The sequence below is a fragment of the Mustela putorius genome, unplaced genomic scaffold, assembly GCF_011764305.1.
Source record: "Mustela putorius furo isolate JIRA1106 unplaced genomic scaffold, ASM1176430v1.1 tig00001009_pilon_pilon_pilon, whole genome shotgun sequence".
NCBI classification, from domain to species: domain Eukaryota; kingdom Metazoa; phylum Chordata; class Mammalia; order Carnivora; family Mustelidae; genus Mustela; species Mustela putorius.
The window spans coordinates 1,567,759-1,590,135 of record NW_025421529.1 but is presented as its reverse complement, the minus strand read 5'-3'; the positions used below and the strand labels follow the sequence as shown (position 1 = coordinate 1,590,135).

The 22,377-nt window shown below is 48.2% G+C and overlaps 1 protein-coding gene across 16 annotated transcripts in view; it reads right to left on the bottom strand.

Annotated features, from left to right (window-relative positions):
- OBSCN (obscurin, cytoskeletal calmodulin and titin-interacting RhoGEF) overlaps positions 1-22,377 on the bottom strand; it is a 137,489-nt gene that overhangs the window by 73,099 nt on the left and 42,013 nt on the right. For 15 of the 16 annotated variants that reach the window (XM_045086975.1, XM_045086976.1, XM_045086963.1 and 12 more), the window contains 14 exons: positions 19,678-19,953; positions 17,034-17,309; positions 11,530-11,805; positions 6,362-6,637; positions 4,849-5,124; positions 3,932-4,216; positions 3,543-3,809; positions 3,142-3,411; positions 1,696-1,962; positions 1,214-1,480; positions 921-1,033; positions 651-804; positions 326-487; positions 132-236 (listed from right to left, as the gene is read on the bottom strand). In XM_045086975.1, coding sequence (XP_044942910.1) covers positions 132-236; positions 326-487; positions 651-804; positions 921-1,033; positions 1,214-1,480; positions 1,696-1,962; positions 3,142-3,411; positions 3,543-3,809; positions 3,932-4,216; positions 4,849-5,124; positions 6,362-6,637; positions 11,530-11,805; positions 17,034-17,309; positions 19,678-19,953 — 3,270 coding nt within the window. The remainder of the gene's footprint in view (positions 1-131; positions 237-325; positions 488-650; positions 805-920; positions 1,034-1,213; positions 1,481-1,695; positions 1,963-3,141; positions 3,412-3,542; positions 3,810-3,931; positions 4,217-4,848; positions 5,125-6,361; positions 6,638-11,529; positions 11,806-17,033; positions 17,310-19,677; positions 19,954-22,377) is intronic. The other variant, XM_045086968.1, reaches the window with a different exon arrangement.

Genomic DNA, 22,377 nt, shown 5'->3' with positions numbered 1-22,377 from the left:
GTCCTCCCAAGAAAGGCCTGGGTGCCCCACGCCTGTTCTGTGGCAACGGACCTGTCAGCCCCTGGAAGGCCCAAAAGGTGTGTGTGCACCCACACACTGCCCAGCACAGACCCTCCCCTGGACTCCCTCACCTTTCACTCGGAGCTGTGCTCGTGATTCTGCATTTTCTGCGACAAATTTGATCTCCCCGGCATCTTCTGCCAGGACCTTCCGGAAGATGAGAGTGTATTTCCTTCCTGGAAACACAGGCCACTCAGTGCTGGGGGAAGGAGGGCCTGGGGACTGGAGGAGGACATGCCCTCCCGAAGCCTGCCCACCACCGCACCTTCCTGACGGGTGCGCACGTTGTCACTGGGCCGAAGCTTAGTGCCCTCCCAGAACCACTGGGCCGGCACCTCGTCGAGCGAGACCTCACAGGAGAATGTGGCACCCTCCTTCTCCATCACCTCCACGTCCTCCAGGGGCCTCACAATCTGGACCTTGCGACCTGGGGTAATGAGCAGGGCCTTGTCACCCCTGGACACGCGAAGCTGCCCCTTCCCCCCTCCCACCTGGACTGCTGGAGGGGACAGGGCAGGGTGAGCCAGGGGGCTGAGCCCCCCACTGGGGAATGTGGGGGTGCCAGGAGGTTCTGACCCTCATTGGCCCACCTTGCACCTTCAGGGAGGCTGAGCTCTGAGCGTCGTGGGCGTCACACACGTACACGCCCTGGTCCCCGAGCTCACACCGGTAAATGATGAGACTCCGACAGGCACCCTGGGCCACCATGCCCACTGTCTTGCCCACCCGCAGCTCCACACCGTCCTGAGGAGGGATGAGGTTGGGTCAGGTGCTGGGACTCCCCAGCAGAGCCGTCCCGTGCCTGACAGGCCACCAAGAGAGGCAGGGGGAGCCAGAGTACTCAGGTGAGAGGCAGGCACCTTCAGCCAGCGCACATCCACATTGGGGCGTGACAGCTCACACTCCAGGGTCACCTTGTCCTTCTCTGTGGCCACCATGTCCTTCAGGGGGCGGCTGAACCTCACAGGCAGCTCTAGGGTGGCAGGAGGGGAAGGGTGAGAGGCAGAGCCAAGAGGGGCCTGAGCAGGGCGGTGTCAGACAGCTGTTCTAGGAATGAAACACAGAGCCCAGAGCCCAGGATTCTGCCACCCCAGCCCACCCGCCTCCCCAGGCTACCTGGGGGACAGAGCAGGGTGCACCCAGGCCCACGCACCGGTTACCATGAGCCGCGCGGACGTGTGCACCCCCTCAGCTTTGAAGGTGACGAGGCCGCCATCCTGTGGCCGCAGGTCCAACAGCGTGAGCGTGTGGATGGGGCCATGCACGGCCAGCTGGCACGTCGGCCCTGGCTGTAGCCGCAGGCCATCCCGCGTCCAGCTGCCCTCCACGTCAGCGTGGGACAGCTCCACCTCCATGCTGACTGTGCCCAGCTCGGACACCTCCACCGCCTGTAGGCCCCGCACGAGCTGGACCCGGCGCACTGAGCACACATGCAGGGGCAAGGGTAAGCCACTGCACAGATACCTTAGCCCGCGGGGCCAGCCCTCACTCACCTCCCCATGGGGCCTCAGAGCCAAAGGCCCACCCCTTCCTTCCCAGCACCCCCCAGGGCCTGTCCCTGCAGGGGGACATCCATCCCCTCCCCCTCCCACCTCTTTCCTGACTCCTGGGGCCCCGCCTGCTACGGCTGCTCACTTTCCACGGTGAGCTTGGCCTGCGTCTTGTCGTCTGGAGTCTCGCACCCATAGAAGCCACGGTCAGCGAAACCCACACAGTGCAGAACCAAGCGGTGACTGGTGCTTTCCGCGTGGATCTCCACGTTCTTGCCTGGCGCCAGAGCGGCTGCATTCCGTGTCCACTTGACATCGGGCCACGGCCGCGTCAGCTCCACCTCCATGGTCACTGAGCTCCGCTCTTCCACCGTCTGGGGTTTCAGCTTCTTTCTGAATAGCACCGGAGCCTCTGAGGTCACAAACAAGGGAAGTCACCACAGTCACCCAGACCACTCTTGGAAAAGCCAGAGCTTGAGGGCCCTTCCACCCCCTACCCCACCCCTCAATGGCACACCTGCTCCCCACCATGACCTCACATTCCGCCTCCAGGCTGAGCCCAGCTGAGCATCTGCATGGGCACAGTTCATGGGAGGAAGCCGGGCTCAGCTGTGCACCTGCACAAGCAGTTTTGTCGGAGGAAGCTGGGTACAGCTGTGCACCTGCACAGGCATAGTTACGTGGTAGGAAACCAGAACCAGCTGTGCAACTGCACACATATAGCTATGCGGGAGGAAGCCAGACCCAGCTGTGCACCTGCACACATACAATTACATGTGGGGAAGCCAAGCCCAGCTGTGCACCTGCACAGGCACAGTTACATGGGAGGAAACCAGAATCAGCTGCGCACTTGCATACGTAGTTATGTGGAAGGAAGCCAGGCTCAGCTGTGCACCTGCATGGGCACAGTTTCATGGGAAGAAGCTGAGGCTCTGGGAGACTGCTCCTTCCCCAACACGTGTCTCCTCTCCTGCTCCCTGGCCAACAACCAGGCCAGACACAGTGCCCAGAACTCCTAAGTGTGACCCATGACCACCAGCAGCAGGTCACAGGGAGCTGGTGCAACAGACTGAGCCCCTGGACCTGCAGCACCAGCCACTCTGCTCTAGAGAGACCCTGGATACTCCATGTTAAGGAATGAAAAGCATGATGCAAGTGGGCCTCCCAGTCCCAGGCTCTGCTGTGATCTCCCCAGAAGGTCTATGTGTGCACATTACTCTCGCTCAGAACCTGCAACAGCTCCCCAAGAGAGGTCCTGGCTCCAGCCAGTGAAGTTCATCCCCACCTCCTGCCTCTGCTTGCACTGGCTGCCAACTCCATTTCCATCCATGGGGCTCAGCTGAGGATGCCTCCTTCAGGAAGCCTCCTTGGACAGCCTCAACCTCTGCCCACTCCCCAACCAGACGCGCCTTTTGGCAGTTTACTGTGTCCCCTTCCAAGTAGGTACCCGGCCCCTGGGCACCGCCCATCCCCCCTCTCCACCTTTGTGAAATATCCAGGTCACCCAGACCAGCTGGACCCAGGCTGGCAGCGGAAGGCTGCAAGGGAATGAGCCCATGGAGAGGCCCTCCCTGAGGCCCCATCCACTCACCTCGCACCCGGAGAGCAGCTGAGGACTGGATACCCTCAGCCTCTGCAGTGATCTGACCAGCGTCCTCCAGGGTCAGGCCAGAGATGGTCAGGCTGTGGCTGGAGCTACTTTGGGAGATGAGAAACTTCTGGCTGGGCTTCAGCAAGGCGCCGTCCCGGAACCACGTGACTGCTGTGTCGCCCGGGGACACCACGCACTGGAAGGTGGCCTCTCCACCTTCCTCGGCCACCACCGCCCTCAACTCTGATGTGAACTTGACCGTGCGGGGGGCTGCGGACAGGGGTTTTCCTTGAGAGGCCTCACCCTGCAGTTGTGGATAAGGGTATCTCCACCAGGCAGCCGCCCAGGCATGCCCTGCCCGACTGCCCGCCCACCCACATATGTGGCCCTCCACTGAGTACCATTGACGGTGAGCTGCGCGCTGGTGCGGTCGTTACGAGTCTCACACGTGTACTCCCCCGCATCCTCCAGCCGCAGGCCTGACACCGTGAGGCAGCGCCGGGGCCCTGTGGCTTCAATCTGGAAGCGCTTCCCAGCCCGGAGCTGTGTGCTCCCGCAGCGCCACACGACCTCAGCCTGGGGCGGGCTCAGCTCGCACACCAGCGTCACCGTGCCCCCCAGCTCCCCGCTCACAGGCTCCAGGGGCTGGCAGAACTTGGTGGCCACCTCTGCAGGACAGGAAGGGGCATCAGCTGCGGGACTTTGGCTGGCACTCACTGGGGACAGCCCACTCCAGCCCCGCCCCCTGCACACATGGGGTTCCCAGAACACTGCCCCCAGCCCTGCTGACCTTCCACCTGCACAGGGAAGTCCTGCCCTGCCGTGCCCACACGGCAGCTGTAGACTGCACTGTCCAGGGTCTGGGCCCCGTGGATGGTCAGGGTGTGGGTGTCCCCCAGGCTGACTGTTTCGTGCCGCTTGCTTCGGCGAATCTCCACACCATCCTTGAGCCACGTCACCGCGGCCACAGAGGGTGTGGCCAGCTTGGCTGTCAGGACAATGTCCTCATGCTCCCTGACCACCAGAGGCTCCCTGTGGCCAGGTCTCTCCAGGGCGGGGGACTCGGGCTCCAGCTCTGGGGGGAGGTCAGTGAGCATAAGAGCAGGGCTCTTGTGTTCCTGGCTTGGGCCCCATCGCCCCCAGCAGCAGTCCTGGGTCCATATTACAGAAGGGCATCGGGAAGCAGGCCCAGGAGGGGAGGCAGGAAAGGACAGTCTGGCCAGGCCCAGGTCAGGATGGGCATCCAAGCAAGGGCAAGCCCACACGGCTGACCACATCACAGCCGGACACTTAGGATCCCAAGACAAGAGCCCCTCCAGTGAGGCTCCACAGCTGCCCAGCTCCACATGTGTGCTCATGTTTCCCTAGAACGTGACAGCCCTAGACAGAGAATGGTGCCTGCCACAGGCCACAGGCCTTAGGGGTCCACAGGACACCAAGAAAGGCTCATGGCTGGTTATCTGCTGGTTACAGTGGGATTCTGGCAGAAGGGGAGATGCTTGGGGAAGTGGATGCCCAGAACAGCCAAAAAGAGGGACTGCAGTTCTCCAGTCCTAGCACCTGGGCAGTAGACAGAATCCTGGGCTGGGCCCATCACAGAGAACCCAACACAGGTGCAACACACAACTGTCCCCCTATCCGGTCCAAGAGGGGCTCCTTTCCTGACTGGTCCGGACGTTATTACCTTTACGGAACCCTGGCACACACCTGTGACGTCCAGGCGGAAGGACACCTTCTGGCCCCCGGCCTCGCAGCTGTACTCCCCGGCATCCGCCTTCCCCGCCTGCTGCACCACCAGCCGCCTGCTGCAGCCCTTGGCCTCCACGTGCACGTTGGAGCTCGCACTCAGCTTCTTCCCGTCCTTGTACCACGTCACCTCTGTCTGGGCCTGGGCCACCTCACAGCTCAGGGTGGCACTGGACCCCGCCTTGGCCTGCACTTCACTGCATGCTGGCTGCTCCTTGGCAAACACCACAGAGGGTTCTGGGGACAGAGAGAGATGCACATGATGGAAGATACCATGTGCCTTAGGAAGGCAGCACTAGGGGAAGAAGGACTACACCGGGAGGGAGGGGAACTAGAAATGTTTCCAGGCTCTGCATCAGCTGTATGGTCTGGAAAAGCCCCATAGCCTTCTTGACACTAAGTAAAAAAATCGAATTACCCCATCCATCAGCACTGTGGGTAGGAGAACATACATCCTATCACAGTTCCACGTGGACTATCCCAGCTGGGGACCATATATTCTACCACTGTTTCATGTGGGATGTCCCACTTGGGGAACATATTCTATCACTGCCCCACGTGGGCTGTTCCAGGTGGGACCACACATTCTATCTCTGCTCAACATGGACTGTCCCACTTGGGAACCACATATTCTATCTCTGTCCATATGGACTATGCCAGGTGGAGACCACACATTCTATCACTGCTCCACGTGGCGGTCCTAGGTGGGGATCACACATTCCATCACTGTTCTATGTGGCTGTCCCAGGTGGGGACCACACATTCTATCACTACTCCACATGGGTTGTCCCAAATGGGGACCATACATGCTCTCACTGCTCCTCGAGGACTGTCCTAGGTGTAACAACACATCCTGTCACTGCTCTACTTGGCTCTCCCAGGTGGGATCATGCATTCTATCACTGCTCCATGTGGGCTGTCCCAGTTGGGGACCACACATTCTCTCACTGGTTCACATGGCTGTCCCAGGTGGGGACTACACATTCTATCGCTGCTTTACATGGGCTGTCCCAGGTAGGGACCGTACATTACCCACTGCCTCACGTGGGCTCTCCCAGCTGGGGACCATATATTCTATCACTGCTCCAAGCGGGCTGTCCCAGATGGGGACCACACAATCTCTCACTGCTCCACGTGGCTATCCCAGGTGAGGACATTATATTCAATCTCTGCACCACGTGGACTGTCCCAGGTAGGAACCACACATTCTATCACTGCTCCACTTGGGCTGTCCCGGGAGTAAACCACACATTCTCTCACTGCTCCATGTGGACCGTCCCAGGTGGGACCGTACATTCTCCCACTGTTCCACGTGGCTGTCCCAGGTGGGGACAGTACATCCTATCACTGCTCCACGTGACTGTCCCAGGTGGGGTCCACACATTCTATCACTGCCCCATGTGGACTGCCCCAGGTAGGGACCATACATTCTATCACCCTTGATCAAGGCTAGAGTTTTAACCCAAACGCTGACCTGTGACATCCAGGCGGAAGGACACCTTCTGGCCCCCGGCCTCGCAGCTGTACTCCCCGGCGTCCGCCTTCCCCGCCTGCTGCACCACCAGCCGCCTGCTGCAGCCCTTGGCCTCCACGTGCACGTTGGAGCTCGCACTCAGCTTCTTCCCGTCCTTGTACCACGTCACCTCCGTCTGGGCCTGGGCCACCTCACAGCTCAGGGTGGCGCTGGACCCCGCCTTGCAGAGCACCTCACTGCATGCTGGCTGCTCCTTGGCAAACACCACAGAGGGTTCTGGGGACAGAGAGAGATGCACATGATTGAAGATACCATGTGCCTTAGGAAGGCAGCACTAGGGGAAGAAGGACTACACCGGGAGGCAGAGGAACTGGAAACGTCTCTAGGCTCTGCATCCGCTGTGAGGTCCAGAAAAGCCCCCTAGCCTTCTTGACACTAAGCAACACAATCTACCTACCCAATCCCATCAGCCCTGTGGGTGGGAGAACACACATTATATCACTGCTCCACGTGGGCTGTCCCGGGTGGGGACCATACATTCTATCACTGTTTCACGTGGGCTATCCCAGGTGGGTCCACACATTCTATCATTGATCCATGTAGGCTCTCCCAGGTGGGGACCTTGCATCCTAACACTGCTCCACAAGGGCTGTCCCAGGTGGGGACCACAAACTCTATCAGTGCTCTATGTGGGTAGTCCCAAATAGGGACCGCACATTCTCGACTGCTACATGTGGGCTGTCCCAGGTGGGGACCACACATTCTATCATTGCTCCAAGTGGGCTGTCCCATATGGTGACCATACATTCTATCACCGCTCCACAAGGACTGTCCCAAGTAGGGACCATACATTCTATCACTACTCAATGTGGGCTGTCCCATTGATGACCACATATTCTATCACTCCTCCACGGGCACTATCCCAGGTGGGACCACACATTCTAACACTGCTCCACATGGGCTGTCCCAGGTGGGACTACACATTCTATCACTGCTGCACGTGGGCTCTCTCAGGTGGGGACCACGCATCCTATCACTGCTTCATGGGGCTGTCCCAGCTGGTGACCATGCATTCTATCACTGCTCCACATGGGCTTTCCCAGTTGTGGACCAGTCATTCTATCACTGCTCCAGATGGGCTGTTCCACATGAGGACCACTCATTCTATCACTGTTCCACATGGGCTGTCCCAGATGAGGACCTCTCATTCTATCTCTGCTCCATGTGAGCTGTACCAGGTGAGGATAATTCTACCACTTCTCCACTGGTCCCTTGTGGAGACCAGACACTATGTCACTGCCCCATGTTGGTCTTGCAGGTATGAATGTTGAAAGAGACTCCTGTTCACAGGAACCTGTGGACTCCTGCTATCTGCACACCTCAACCTTCCCAGAGGATGCAAAGTCTTCCCACAAAGTTTTCAGGGAGCCCCTTCCCTTTAGTGCACAGAGTTACTCAGGCTTCAGAGTTTCAAGTTCTGTCCTGACAACTGCTGGCAGTCTTGGTGGTATGTAGTTGTGCCTGTTGTGGATTTTGGGGGGTTTTTTGGTTTTTTTGTTTTTGTTTTGTTTTGGTTTTTTTTTTTTTTTTTTTTTTTTTTGCATATTCTCATGACTCACACAGTGGAGCAACTTCTCTAGTCTTTCCTGTCATTACTGCTTGCTCTTAGGTAATGTCAGTGTCATGTATTTGTCCAATGGCCAATAGCCCTGCCTGTCTTTCTCACATTTATTTTTAGGAGCTCTATTTGAATGACAGGTGTCTCTCTTCCACATGTGTGTGGCTTGTCTTTTTACTCTTTTCTGGTGTCTTCTAATGAATCAAAGATTTTCATTTCTTTGTGGGCAATCCTGTCATTCCTGTCCCAAGGTGGCTAGTGCATTTCTGTTGTGTCAGAATTCCCTTATTAGACTGTAATCTAATCCTCATCTCAGAGGATTCCTCCTCATCTCAGAGGGTCATTGTGCCACCTGTCGCCCTGGGGTCTCCAACTCATTTAGGATTGGATTTGTGTGCACTGTGAATTACCTGACAACTTTTTTCCCATATGGTTTAATGGCAAAAAATTATTTTTCTTATTGCAAAGACCAGACATGCTGTCAAAAAAGAAAAAGTGCAGATGAGGCAGGAGTTCGTATATGGATGGGTCTGTTTCTTTCTTTCTTTCTTTAAGATTTTATTTATTTATTTGAGAGAAGACAGTGAGAGAGAGCATGAGAGGCGAGAAGGTCAGAGGGAGAAGCAGACTCCCCATGGAGCTGGGAGCCCGATGTGGGACTCGATCCCGGGACTCCGGGACCGTGACCTGAGCCGAAGGCAGTTGCTTAACCAACTGAGCCACTCAGGCGCCCGGATGGGTCTGTTTCTGAGCTCTTTATTCTGTTCTTTTTATCTGATAACTGTCCAATCTTTGCGATCTGGCTGTCTACGTCACTGTAGCTTTATAGTAATGCTATGGCAGGTATTTGTAGTGCAAATACTCACACTGAAACTACTTATCAATTTTCGCCACCCTCCACCATCCTCCCAAAGAAAATCTGCTTGGATTTGAATTATCAATGAACATCTCAGATTGTTCCATGGATTCCTATCCATTTACTTAGACCTTCTTTATTTTCTCTCAAAAATGTTCGATAATTTTCCCTCACAAAGTTACTAAGCACGTTTTATTAGATTTGGAATTAGAAACATGGTACTTCTGATGCCATTATAAATCTTTTAAATTTTCACTTTCACATGGTTTCTTGTCGGTATATACATACAGAAGCATTTACTATGTGTTCACATTTGTACATGGTTATCTTTCTGATTACACACAAAGTCTAACAATTTTCCTTTGGAATTTCGGACTTGGTGATTATATCACCTATGAATTTTACCCTGTTTCCCAAGTTTTAAGCATTTTATTTCCTCCTTCAGTGCTGTGAGTGTTAACAGTGTACCTTCTTCTCTTAATCCCTATCTCATAGGTAAACCCCTCAGGGTTTTGCATTAAGTATGATGTTTCTGTTGTTTCCTGTAGTACTGTTTATCAAAGTATGGAAGAATTGGTTTACTGCTAGTTGGTTAAGAATTTTATAGCATGAATGGAGGCTAAAATTTATCAAACATTTGCTTGGGGTTTATGTTATACTTTATCAAACTTTCTTCTGCATTTATTGAGATAAGCTATTGTTTTTCTCCTTTGAGCAGTTAGTGCCACATTATACAGTTGATTCTTAATCAATTTCTCCTTTAAGCAGTTAGTGTCACATTATACAGTTGATTCTTAATCGATGTTTGAACATTACAGGTCCATTTAAATGCAGATTTTTTTTCAGTAAATACACTACAGAACTGCAAATGTATTTTCTCTTTCTTGTAATGTTCTTAATACCATTTTCTTCTCTCTAGCTTACTTTACTGTAAGAATACAATGTATAGTACATATAGCACACAAAATATGTGTTAATCAACTAAGTTATTGGAGTCTCAGTCAATAGCCTATTAACTGTCAAGTTTTGGGGGACTCAAAAGTTATATATGGACTTGTGGCTACATGGGAAATTTGCACCCCACCCCTTCATCATGCAAGGATCAACTACAGTGATTTTCTAATGTTTTGACTATCAAACCAACATTGCATTCCTAGACTAAGACTTCAAAATAGTGTATTTTCATTGACATCCTGCTCAGATGACTTCGCCAATAGTTTGTTGAAGACATGGCCTAGCTATCCACAGGAGATTGGCATAAAATTTTAATCCTTCCTACTTTCCTTGTCAGATTTTGGTACTGTATTATATTAGCTCTGTGAATCAAACTGGAGGATATATATCTTTAGTTTATTATCTAGGAGAAACTCCATGAACATGGAATAATTACTTTCCAGAATATTTGGTGTAATTTATCAACAAAACCACTAGGTTTAGATCATTCTCTGTGAAAATTTTGATTACTATTTACATGCACTTAAAGTGATGGGACTACTTAAGTTATCTATTTCTTCTTGTGTCACTTTTTCATATGCTTTTCTAAGAATTTGGCCAATTTATCAAAACTCTGTGAACTGATTTCATAAAATAACATGCCATGCTCTCACAAAAAAATCATTTTAGTGATATGTAAGTTTTGTGGTATCTGTACACACCCCAAAATATTATATACTGATATACTATCATAACTATTGTATGTTGGCACCTGGGAGTCAATGTGGTGTTACTGCCCAGCATTCCCTGAGCTTAAGAGAAATTTACCAAAATGAATACATTTAGCCCTCGGACTTCCCCATAAAGCATCCCAGAGGCACAAATACACATGACCACAAGGAAATGCCACTATATACTCCTACACCACCCAATGACTGCCACCACAAGGACTCATCTATAGCAAAGCATGATGATATAGCCTAGACTGCTTACTTCCTCCCTTTCTAAACCTGTAAATTAAAGTCCAAGAGGAATTCTGATACGGAATGGTCTTACTGAGGACACAAGGAAATAAGATTTTCTTTAGAAAGAGAATTCCAGAACTTGCATGTGACTATCTCAGGCACATACATACCAACGCTCTGGTTCTGTTTACTTTGCACAGCCTTTGAAGGAAAACATGGGTCTAGATTTGCTACCTATATGGGTGCATATCCATGTGCAAAACAGTGAACAGTGTCCTAAAACAACTAAAACATTATATTCTAAAGTTCAGTTGAGACATTTCTAAGGATGATTATATGGTCAAAACTTCCCCATCCTGATTTAAAGAAATCAAAATGTCTCTCACTAGCGAGAATCCTATGCAATCCTGAACAGGGCACCGGGGGCAACCAGAAGAAGCACAGTCACATAACCAAGGTGTGAGATGCTGAGCTACTTCAGCACCCAAGCATGAAGCACAGCCTTCGTCCTGGGCACCAGGGGACGCTGGGAGTGTTCTCTGCGGGTGCTGAGATGCATGACTAAGCATTAGGACACAAAAGCACTGCTCAGGGCACAGATGGCCCCTCTCCCTCCATATGCACCCTTCTCATTAAACCTCCACCAGTCATAGCCATGCCTATGAAAATAGAAGACAACAGGATGGCCATGGTGAAACATGAAGACTAAGGGAAAGAGCACCAGAGCTTGTGGGGTCTGTAATGCAATGCTTTTATTACCTCCAAACAAGACAAGGTGGTACCAGAAGGAACTGACCTGTGACATCCAGGTGGAAAGACACCTTCTGGCCCCCTGCCTCGCAGCTGTACTCCCCGGTGTCCGCCTTCCCTGCCTGCTTCACCACCAGCCGCCTGCTGCAGCCCTTGGCCTCCACGTGCACGTTGGAGCTCGCACTCAGCTTCTTCCCGTCCTTGTACCACGTCACCTCTGTCTGGGCCTGGGCCACCTCACAGCTCAGGGTGGCACTGGACCCTGCCTTGGCCTGCACTTCACTGCGTGCTGCCTGCTCCTTGGCAAACACCACAGAGGGTTCTGGGGACAGAGAGAGATGCACATGATTGGAGAGACCATGTCCATTAGGAAGGCAGCATTGAGACAATAATGACTAAAGAGGGAGGCAGGGAACCTGGAAACGTCTCCAGGCTCAGCATCCACTGTGTGATCTGGAAAACTCCATAGTCTTCATGACACTGTGTAACACAATCTATGTACCCATTTTCTCCCTGCTCTGTGTGGAGACCATACAATGTTCCAGATGGAGACCATATATTCTACCATTGCTCCACCTGGTTGCTGTCCCAAGTGGGTACCCACATTCTATCACTGCTCCATCTAGGCTGTTTAGGTCGGAATTCTGAGCACATGGGAACTGTGGGTCATGATGGCTACATGCCCAATGCCTCTAGGTGCCAAGAGGATTCCCGCACATGATTTGCAAGGAGCATCATCTAGAATACAGGACAATTCCTGCTGTTCCACATTCTTGCCTTCTCTGTGTTGTCAACTTTTTGCAACCTCCAGGACTGACACTGTACATTCTATAGCTGTCTCTTGCATGTCTTGATGACTCAGGAGTGGATTACCTATCCTGAAGTCTTTGGTCATTAATGTTTGCTTTTCCATGGTGTCACTTCTCAAATGTTCTGCCCCATTTTCAACAGCATTGTCTTCATTCAGATTTATTTAAGAGCTCTTTAAATAATTATATGTTAGAGTTTTTATGTGTTCTCCCCATCTTTGTGTCTTGCCTTTCTGTTCCTTTATGATGTTTCTGGTTAAAAAAAAAAGAAGCTAAGAGTTCTATTACAGGCAAATATATTAATTTGACCTTTTTGTATTGTGCATTTTGTTCGGTTTAAGGAAGTTTTCAAAACCTTGAGGTCATGAATGACCTACATTGTCTCAATAGAACTTGTTTTACATTGAGGTCTCTAACCCACCTGGAGTTGACTGTTTGGCAAGGCAAGAAATAGACATCCAACTTAATTTCAGTTTTCCACATGGTTAAATATCTTATCACTATTTGTGAAAAGACTGTCCCTTTACCACCTTCACACTTAGCACCAGGGTAAAAACAAAAACGAAAAAGAGAAGGCATGAGGTTCTATACAGAGCTATTTCTTGGTTCACTGTTCTGTTCCTCTGGGCTGTTTCTCAAACCCTGCTCAGAGAACCACTTGTCTGACTTGCTGTAGCTTTACAAAAAGCCTTGATAGCAGTCACAGCAAATGTCCCCACAATCTCTATTCAGGAGTGACTTGGTACACTTTGGCTTTTGCAATCAACTTGTCAATAGTCTTGCACACAAAGAGCTATTATTTGGGTTATGATGAGGATTGAACACATTTAGGTCTTCCATCACTTTCTACCCATGATTTAGATTTTTTTCTCTGTTTCTTAATGATGTTTGAATTATTTTTCCCAAAAACCTTTTAAATATCCTTTATTAGACAGGAATTGGTAATAGGGTCCTTCTAATGCTACTGTAACACCTTAAAAATTCCCTTAAAAGTCATCTCCCAAGAACACTCATGAAAGAAATTGAAGAAGACACAAAAAGATGGAAGACCATTCCATGCTCTTGGATCGGAAGAATAAACATTGTGAAAATGTCTATACTGCCTAGAGCAATCTATAATTTCAATGCCATTCTGGTCAAAATTCCACTGGCATTTTTCAAAGAGCTGGAGCAAACAATCCTAAAATTTGTATGGAATCAGAAGAGACCCTGAATTGCTAAGGAAATGTTGAAAAACAAAAATAAAACTGGGGGCTTTGGTTACCTGATGTCAAGCTTTACTACAAAGCTGTGATCACCAAGACAGCATGGTACTGGCATAAAAACAGACACTAGACCAGTGGAACAGAATAGAGAGCCCAGATATGGACCCTCAACTCTATGGTCAAATAATCTTCGACAAAACAGGAAAAAATATACAGTGGAAAAAAGACAGTCTCTAACATAAACGGTGCTGGGGAAATTGGACAGCTACATATAGAAGAATGAAACTTGACCACTCTCTTAAACTGCAAACAAAGATAAACTCGAAATGGATAAAAGACCTCAACGTGAGACAGGAATCCATCAGAATCCTAGAGGAGAACATAGGCAGTAATCTCTTTGATATTAGCCACAGCAACTTCTTTCAAGATATTGCTCCAAATGCAAAGGAAACAAAAACAAAAGTAAACTTTTGGGACATCATCAAAATCAAAAGCTTCTGCACAGCAAAGGAAACAGTCAAAAAAACAAAGAGGCAACCCACGGAATGGGAGAAGATATTTGAAAATGACAGTACAGACTAAAGGTTGATATCCAGGATCTATAAAGAACTTCTCAAACTCAACACACACAAAACAGATAATCATATCAAAAAATGGACAGAAGATATGAACAGACACTTTTCCCATGAAGACATACAAATGGCTATCAGACACATGAAAAAATATTCATCATCCCTAGCCATCAGGGAGATTCAAATCAAAACCACATTGAGATACCACCTTACACCAGTTAGAATGGCCAAAATTAGCAAGACAGGAAACAACTTGTGTTAGAGAGGTTGTGGAAAAGGGGAATCCTCTTCCACTGTTGGTGGGAATGCAAGTTGGTGCAGCCACTTTGGAGAACAGTGTGGAGATTCCTCAAGAAATTAAAAATAGAGCTTCCCTATGACCCTACAATTGCACTACTGGGTATTTACCCCAAAGATACAGATGTCGTGAACAGAAGGGCCATCTGTACCCCAATGTTTAGAGCAGCAATGGCCATGGTCACCAAACTGTGGAAAGAACCAAGATGCCCTTCAACAGACGAATGGATAAGGAAGATGTGGTCCATATACACTATGGAGTATTATGCCTCCATCAGAAAGGATGAATACCCAAGTTTTGTATCAACATAGATGGGACTCGAAGAGATTATGCTGAGCCCAATAAGTCAAGCAGAGAGAGTCAATTATCATATGGTTTCACTTATTTGTGGAGCATAACAAATAACATGGAGGACATAGGGAGATGGAGAGGAGCAGGGAGTTGGGGTAAATTGGAAGGGGAGGAGGTGAATCACAAGAGACTATGGATTCTGAAAAACCATCTGAGGGGTTTGAAGTGGCGGGAGGGTGGGAGGTTGGGGTACCAGGTGGTGGGTATTATAGAGGGCACGGATTGCATGGAGCACTGGGTGTGGTGAAAAAAATAATGAATACTGTTTTTCTGAAAATAAATAAATTGAAAAAATTTTTTTTAAAAAGATACAGATGTAGTGAAAAGAAGGGCCATCTGTACCCTAATGTTTATAGCAGCCATGGCCACAGTCACCAAACTATGGAAAGAACCAAGATGCTCTTCAACAGACGAATGGATAAGGAAGATGTGGTCCATATACACGATGGAGTATTATGCCTCCATCAGAAAGGATGAATACCCAACTTTTGTAGCAACATGGACAGGACTGGAAGAGATTGTGCTGAGTGCAATAAGTCAAGCAGAGACAGTCAATTATCATATGGTTTCACTTATTTGTGGAGCATAACAAATAGCATGGAGGACATGGGGAGATGGAGAGGAGCAGGGAGTTGGGGGAAATTGGAAGGGGAGGTGAACCATGAGAGAATATGGACTCTGGAAAAACAACCTGAGGGTTTTGAAGGGGCAGGAGGTAGGAGGTTGGGGGTACCAGGTGGTGGGTATTAGGGAGAGCACAGATTGCATGGAGCACTGGGTGTGGTGCAAAAGCAATGAATTGTTACAGTGAAAAGAAATTTTTAAAAAAGTCATCCTCCATATATTTGGTGTCTAGATATAAAAATGTTTCCTGTATATGGATTTTTGTGTGTTGCAGTCTTTCCCCACTCCATTTTCCATCAAACAATTAACTGTTTGGATTTTCTATATTGATAACTATTTCATTTCTTAGCTCTGTTTTTGTTATTTTTCCAGCTTTTATACCTGCATTTTATTTTCTTCCTTGGTGTGCTGTAAATGTTACATAAAAGTGGTGACACCTGGCTTCCCTGTCTTGGTCCCATCTCAGAGGCAAAACTTTCAAGATTTCACATGAAGTGTCAGCTAGTTTTTTCAAAACCACCAATTAGTACACTTAAGGACAAGACCTCCTATTTGTACTTTGTGAACAATTTTGTGTCAGCAATTGATGCTAAGTATTATAAAATATTTTTCCTGGATTCATGATGCTATATCTTATCTAGTGCTTTTTTTTTAATTCTCCAATTACTGGGGAAACAACATGGATTTTTTTCTTTCATTTTGTTCACATCAAGCTCTGTATTCATTTTCTAGAGTTTCTTATGTGAAAGGAGCCTTACATTCCAGGAATCAGACTATGGTGGACTATATGAATTCTTCATATTTACCTTGTCATATTTTGGGATTGATATATTACCTACAAAATATGAGTTGAAGACTATCTTTTTTCTATGTTCTATAAGAATTCTATGAACGTGGAATACTATCTTTCCAGAATATTTGGTACAATTTAACAGTAGAGCTACTGGGCTTGAATAGCATTCTCTGAGAAGATTATTTGTTGTCATTCCACTTATTCTGAGTTTTAGGACTGCACAGCTTGTCTTGTTTTTCTTGTAGAAGTTTCAATACAGTTCCCTAGAACTGATTGATTTGTAATTTTCTGCTCTCTGGAGGGTAAGCTACTCAGATGCTGCTATAATATACGGACCTAGATGTGGCTACATATGGGTACAGAGAGAACTTCTAGAACCCTGTGAAAATGCAGAAGTGTCCCAAAACACCTAAAACTGTGAAAACTCAGAGCACAGTCCTGAGAAAACTCCAAGTGTGATCGTGTGGCCCAGATTTCCTGTCTTCCTGGTTCAGTGAAGTCAAACATCTCTTGCTAGCAGGAACTCTCAAGTATGTTTGAGGAAGACACAGACGACCTTCCCCAACCACTCCAGGGGAGGGACGTCTGGTCTACCTCAGCCCAAGCATCAGGGATATCCTTACCCCCAGACACCAAGGTTCACCAGTGGGTTCTGAGCAGGAGCTGGGAAAATGTGACCAGCTCTGCTACATGGACACACAATTTGTGGTATAACACAACCACTTTCCTCCTCTAATCATGTTTCTTTGGTCCCACATGGGCATTAAAACCATATGTGAATGGATAGAAGACATGAAGAGAGTAGTCTAATGGAAAGAACAAAAGGGTGTGTTTAGGCTATCGGCCAGTCCCAATTCATCTCCCAGTCAGGCTCATTTCATACCCTCAAAGAACTGACCTGTGACGTCCAGGCGGAAGGACACCTTCTGGCCCCCGGCCTTGCAGCTGTACTCCCCGGCGTCCGCCTTCCCCGCCTGCTGCACCACCAGCCGCCTGCTGCAGCCCTTGGCCTCCACGTGCACGTTGGAGCTCGCACTCAGCTTCTTCCCGTCCTTGTACCACGTCACCTCTGTCTGGGCCTGGGCCACCTCACAGCTCAGGGTGGCACTGGCCCCTGCCTTGGCCTGTACCTCACTGTTCATTGGCTGATCCTTGACAAACACAGCAGCCGGCTCTGAGGACAGGGAAGGATGCATGAAGTCAAACATACCATGTAGGTCAAAAATACAGCCCTGGGGGGCGCCTGGGTGGCTCAGTGGGTTAAGCCGCTGCCTTCGGCTCAGGTCATGATCTCAGGGTCCTGGGATCGAGTCCCATATCGGGCTCTGCTCAGCAGGGAGCCTGCTTCCCTCTCTCTCTCTCTCTCTCTGCCTGCCTCTCCATCTGCTTGTGATATCTGTCAAATAAATAAATAAAATCTTTAAAAAAAAATTCCAAGGACACATCTGTGGTTTAAAAAAAAAAAATACAGCCCTGGGATCAACAGATGAATTGATAAAGACATGGTGTATATACACAGAAAGGAATATTACTCAGCCATCCAAAAAAAATTGAAATCTTGCTTTTGCAACAAGGTGGATGGAACTACAGGGTATTAATAAGTGAAATAAGTCAATCAGAGAAATACAATTATCCTATGATTTCACTCATATGTGTAATTTTTTTTCATATGTGGAATTTAAGAAAAGAAACAGAGGATCATAGGGGAAGGGAGGGAAAAATAAAACAAGACAGTATCAGAGAGGGAGACAGGCCCTAAGATATTCTTAACTCTAGGGAGAGAACTGTCAGTTGCTGGAGGGGAGGTGAGTGGTGGACTGGGGTAACAGGGTGATGGGCATTAAGGAGGCAGGTGATGTAATGAGCACTGGGAGTTATATACAACTGAAAAATCACTGAATTCTACCTCTGCAACAAACAATACACCACATGTTAATTAGTTGATTTTAAATTTAAATTTGGGAAAATAGGCCAAAACAGGGAGGAGGGGGACTAGAACTCTTTCCAGGCTTTGCACCAGCTGTGTGGTGTGGAGTTCTACCACTTTCTCAGCAACAGCTAACATAATTTATCTACACTCCACCCCTGCTCCCCGTGGGCTGTCCCAGGTGGGGACCCTACACCCAGTCCCCATGGACTGATCCAGGTAGGGAGTCTGAGAAACTTTCCCTGTGCATGGCTCTGTGGGGTCATGACACATGTGTTCCTCTACATTTCTTCAGATCTTTTCTGTATGGTTTGAAGGTAATTTTTCCACCTCTAGTCTACAAAGCTCCTGAGACTCCAAGCTGTTTCCTGTGTTAGTATTATCAGCTGATGGCCATCTGGTGGGAGTCACTGTCCTTCCTTTTGATTGTCTCTGTCTGCTGACTCAGGAGGCTGGGCACCTTCTCCAACATTACTGGGCTGGCCATAACGCTTTGCTCTTCTGTGGTGACACTGTTCGTGGGTTTGCTCATACACCAACAGTACTGTCTTTATTCATTTTAAGACAATCTTTACATATTTACATGTTAAGAAATGACAACTATGTGGCTTAAAGTTCTTTTCCCAACTCTGGGATTTGCCTTTTCACTCTCTCATGGCCTCTTCTGATGAACGAGATTTTGGGTTTTAATGTAGTCACATATGTCTATCTTGCCCTGTTGCTTGTAGGGCACTTGTACACTATTAAAGAGATCCTCCCTTATCCAGGTCTTTAAAAAACTGTGTTGTCACTGCAGGGTTTTAGGAATTTAGCTTTTATACTGAGGTCTCTAACCTACCAGGAGTTTTTTGGGTGTTGTGTGGATTCCCAGTAAAATTTAATTTTTTCCATATGGTTAAATGATCCAAGCACTATTTATGAAAACAACAACCCTTCTCTACTTCTTGCATAGACACTGCAGTAAAACAACAACAACAACAAAACAAGCAAACAAACCAAAAAACCCTGTGGTTTGGCAGGAGTCCACTTATGCAAGAATCTGTTTCTGTCTTATTTTGTCCCCTTGATCTGGTAACTGTCCCTGCCTTGAGGTGCACAGATAGCATATATCCATGTGTAAAACGGTGTCCTAAAACATCACAATCCAAAGTTCAGTTGAGATATTTGTAAGGGTGATTATATGGTCAAAACTTCCCCATCCTGATTTAAAGAAATCAAAATGTCTCTCACTAGCAAGAATCCCATGTGATCCTGAACAGGGCACCTGGGGCACCCAGAACCAAGGTGTGAGATGCTGAGCTACTTCAGCACCCAAGCATGAAGCACAACCTTTGTCCTGGGCACCAAGGGATGCTGGGAGAGTTCTCTGCAGGTGCTGAGATGCATGACTAAGCATTAGGACATGAAAGCACTGCTCAGGGCTCCCTCTCCCTCCATATGCACCCTTCTCATTAAACCTCCACCAGTCATAGCCATGCCTATGAAAATAGAAGACAACAGGATGGCCAAGGTGAAACATGAAGACTAAGGGAAAGAGCATCAGAGCCTGTGGGTTCTGCAATGCAATGCTTTCATTACCTCCAAACAAGACAAGATGGTACCAGAAAGAACTGACCTGTGACGTCCAGGCGGAAGGACACCTTCTGGCCCCCAGCCTCGCAGCTGTACTCCCCAGTGTCCACCTTCCCCGCCTGCTTCACCACCAGCCGCCTGCTGCATCCCTTGGCCTCCACGTGCACATTGGAGCTCGCACTCAGCTTCTTCCCGTCCTTGTACCACGTCACCTCTGTCTGGGCCTGGGCCACCTCACAGCTCAGGGTAGCACTGGCCCCTGCCTTGGCCTGCACCTCCTTGTGTACTGGCTGGTCCTTGGCAAACACCAGTGTAGGTTCTGGGGAACAGGGATGGACACACACCGTCAGAGTCACCTTGTAAGTCAGGAATGCAGCACTGGTGAAAGGAACCTGAATGGAGAGGCAGGGGGACAGAAATGTCCCCAGGTTCTGCACCAGCTGTGTGGCCCGGAGAAACTCCCTCAGCAGTGGGTACCCATAGTCTATTGGTACCACCTACCACAGTTCCGTGTTGTTCTGCGGATGTGGATGCTGTAAGCCCTCCCCACACATACTCCTTTAGGAGAGGATCTGTGGGGTCAGGAAACAGGCCCATCTTCCCAGGTGAGGCAGAGTCTTTCCTCAGCTATGTGCAAGAGCTTCTCCACTCCACCCTCATGCCTGTCCTGCACTATCAGCTGTTGGTAGCCTTGTGGGATGGAAGCTGTACCTGCCCGTGGCCATCTTTGCAAGCTTCTAGAGGGGAATTTTCTGGTGTCTTTGGCCATTAGCATCGGAAGAGAATTCTACACTATATGTTAACTAACTGGAATGTAAACAAAATACTGAAAGAAAAAGATAAACTAAAATCCACTTCTTTCCTTTACTTTATACCTTTCTCTGATTTTCCTCCTTATCGTGCTGCCAGTCGTTGGACAGAAAGCCTCCCTACCTCATTTCCAATCACAAAGTCAGGTCTTCCACTTTTTTACATTAGTTTCAGTTTTACATCAGTTGCATGTAACACCCAGTGTTCTTTCTGTCACATGCCTTCTTCATGCCCATCCCCCAGCTACCCCATCCCCCCAACCACCCCCCTCCAGCAGCCCTCAGCTGCTGTTCCTTACAGTTAAGAGTCTCTTATGGTTTCTCTCCTTCTCTGTTTTCATTTTATTTTATTTTCCCTTCCCTTCCCCCATTGTCATCAGTTTTCTTTCTTAAATTCCACATGTGACGGGCGCCTGAGTGGCTCAGTGGGTTAAAGCCTCTGCCTTTGGCTCAAGTCATGATCCCAGGGTCCTGGGATCGAGTCCTGCATAGGGGTCTCTGCTCAGTGGGGAGCCTGTTTCCTCCTCTCTCTCTCTGCCTGCCTCTCTGCCTATTTGTGATCTCTGTCTGTCAAATAAATAAATAAAATCTTTAAATAAAATAAAATCTTGAAAAAAAATTCTACATGAGAGTGAAATCATAAGATATTTGTTTTTCTCTGACTGACTTATTTCGCTTAGCATAATACCCTCTGGTTCCATCCACATCATGGCAAATGTTAAGATTTCACTCTCTCTGATGGCTGAGTTATATTCCATTGTATATACATACCACCACTTCTTTAGCCATGCCTCTGCCGATGGGTAGCTGAGCTCTTTCCATGTTTTGGCTACTTGTTTTTATTTATTTCTTTATTTATTTTGTTTTTTTCTGTTTTCCAAGATTTATTGTTTATGTACCACACCCCATGCTCCATGCAATACATGCCCTCCACAATACTCACCAGACTCACCCAACCCCTTTCCCCCTCCCTTCCAAAACCCTCAATTTGTTTCTCAGAGTCCACAGTCTCTCATGGTTCATCTCCCCCTCCAATTTCCCCCAACTCACTTTTCCTCTCCATCTCCCATGTCCTCTGTTTTATTCCTTATGCTCTGCAAATAAGTGAAACCATATGATAATTGACTCTCTCTGCTTGACTTACTGCACTCAGCATAATCTCTTCCAGTCCCATCCATGTTGATACAAAACTTGGGTATTCATCCTTTCTGATGGAGGCATAATACTCCATAGTGTATATGGACCACATCTTCCTTATCCATTCGTCCGTTGAAGGGCATCTTGGTTCCTTTCACAGTTTGGCAACTGTGGCCATTGTTGCTATGAACACTGGGGTAGAGATGGCCCTTCTTTTCACTACATCTGTATCTTTGTGGTAAATACCCAGGAGTGCAATTGCAGGGTCATAGGGAAGTTCTATTTTTAATTTTTTGAGGAATCTCCACACTGTTTTCCAAAGTGGCTGCACCAACTTGCATTCCCACCAACAGTGTAACAGGGTTCCCCTTTCTCCACATCCTCTCCAACACATGTTGTTTCCTGTCTTGTTAATTTTAGCCATTCAAACTGGTGTAAGGTGGTATCTCAATGTGGTTTTGATTTGAATTTCCCTGATGGTTAGATACGATGAACATTTTTTCATGTGTCTGTTAGCCATTTGTATGTCTTCTTTGGAGAAGTGTCTTCTCCAAATCTCTTCTGCCCATTTCTTGATGTGATTAACTGTTTTTTGAGTGTTGAGTTTGAGGAGGTCTTTATAGATCTTGGATATCAACCCTTTGTCTGTAGTGTCACTGGCGATTATCTTCTGTGGGTTGCCTCTTTGTCTTGTTGACTGTTTCCTTTGCTGTGCAGAAGCTTTTGATCTTGATGAAGTTCCAAAAGTTCATTTTCATTCTTTCCATGTTTTGGCTAATTGTTAAGTGTGATGCTAA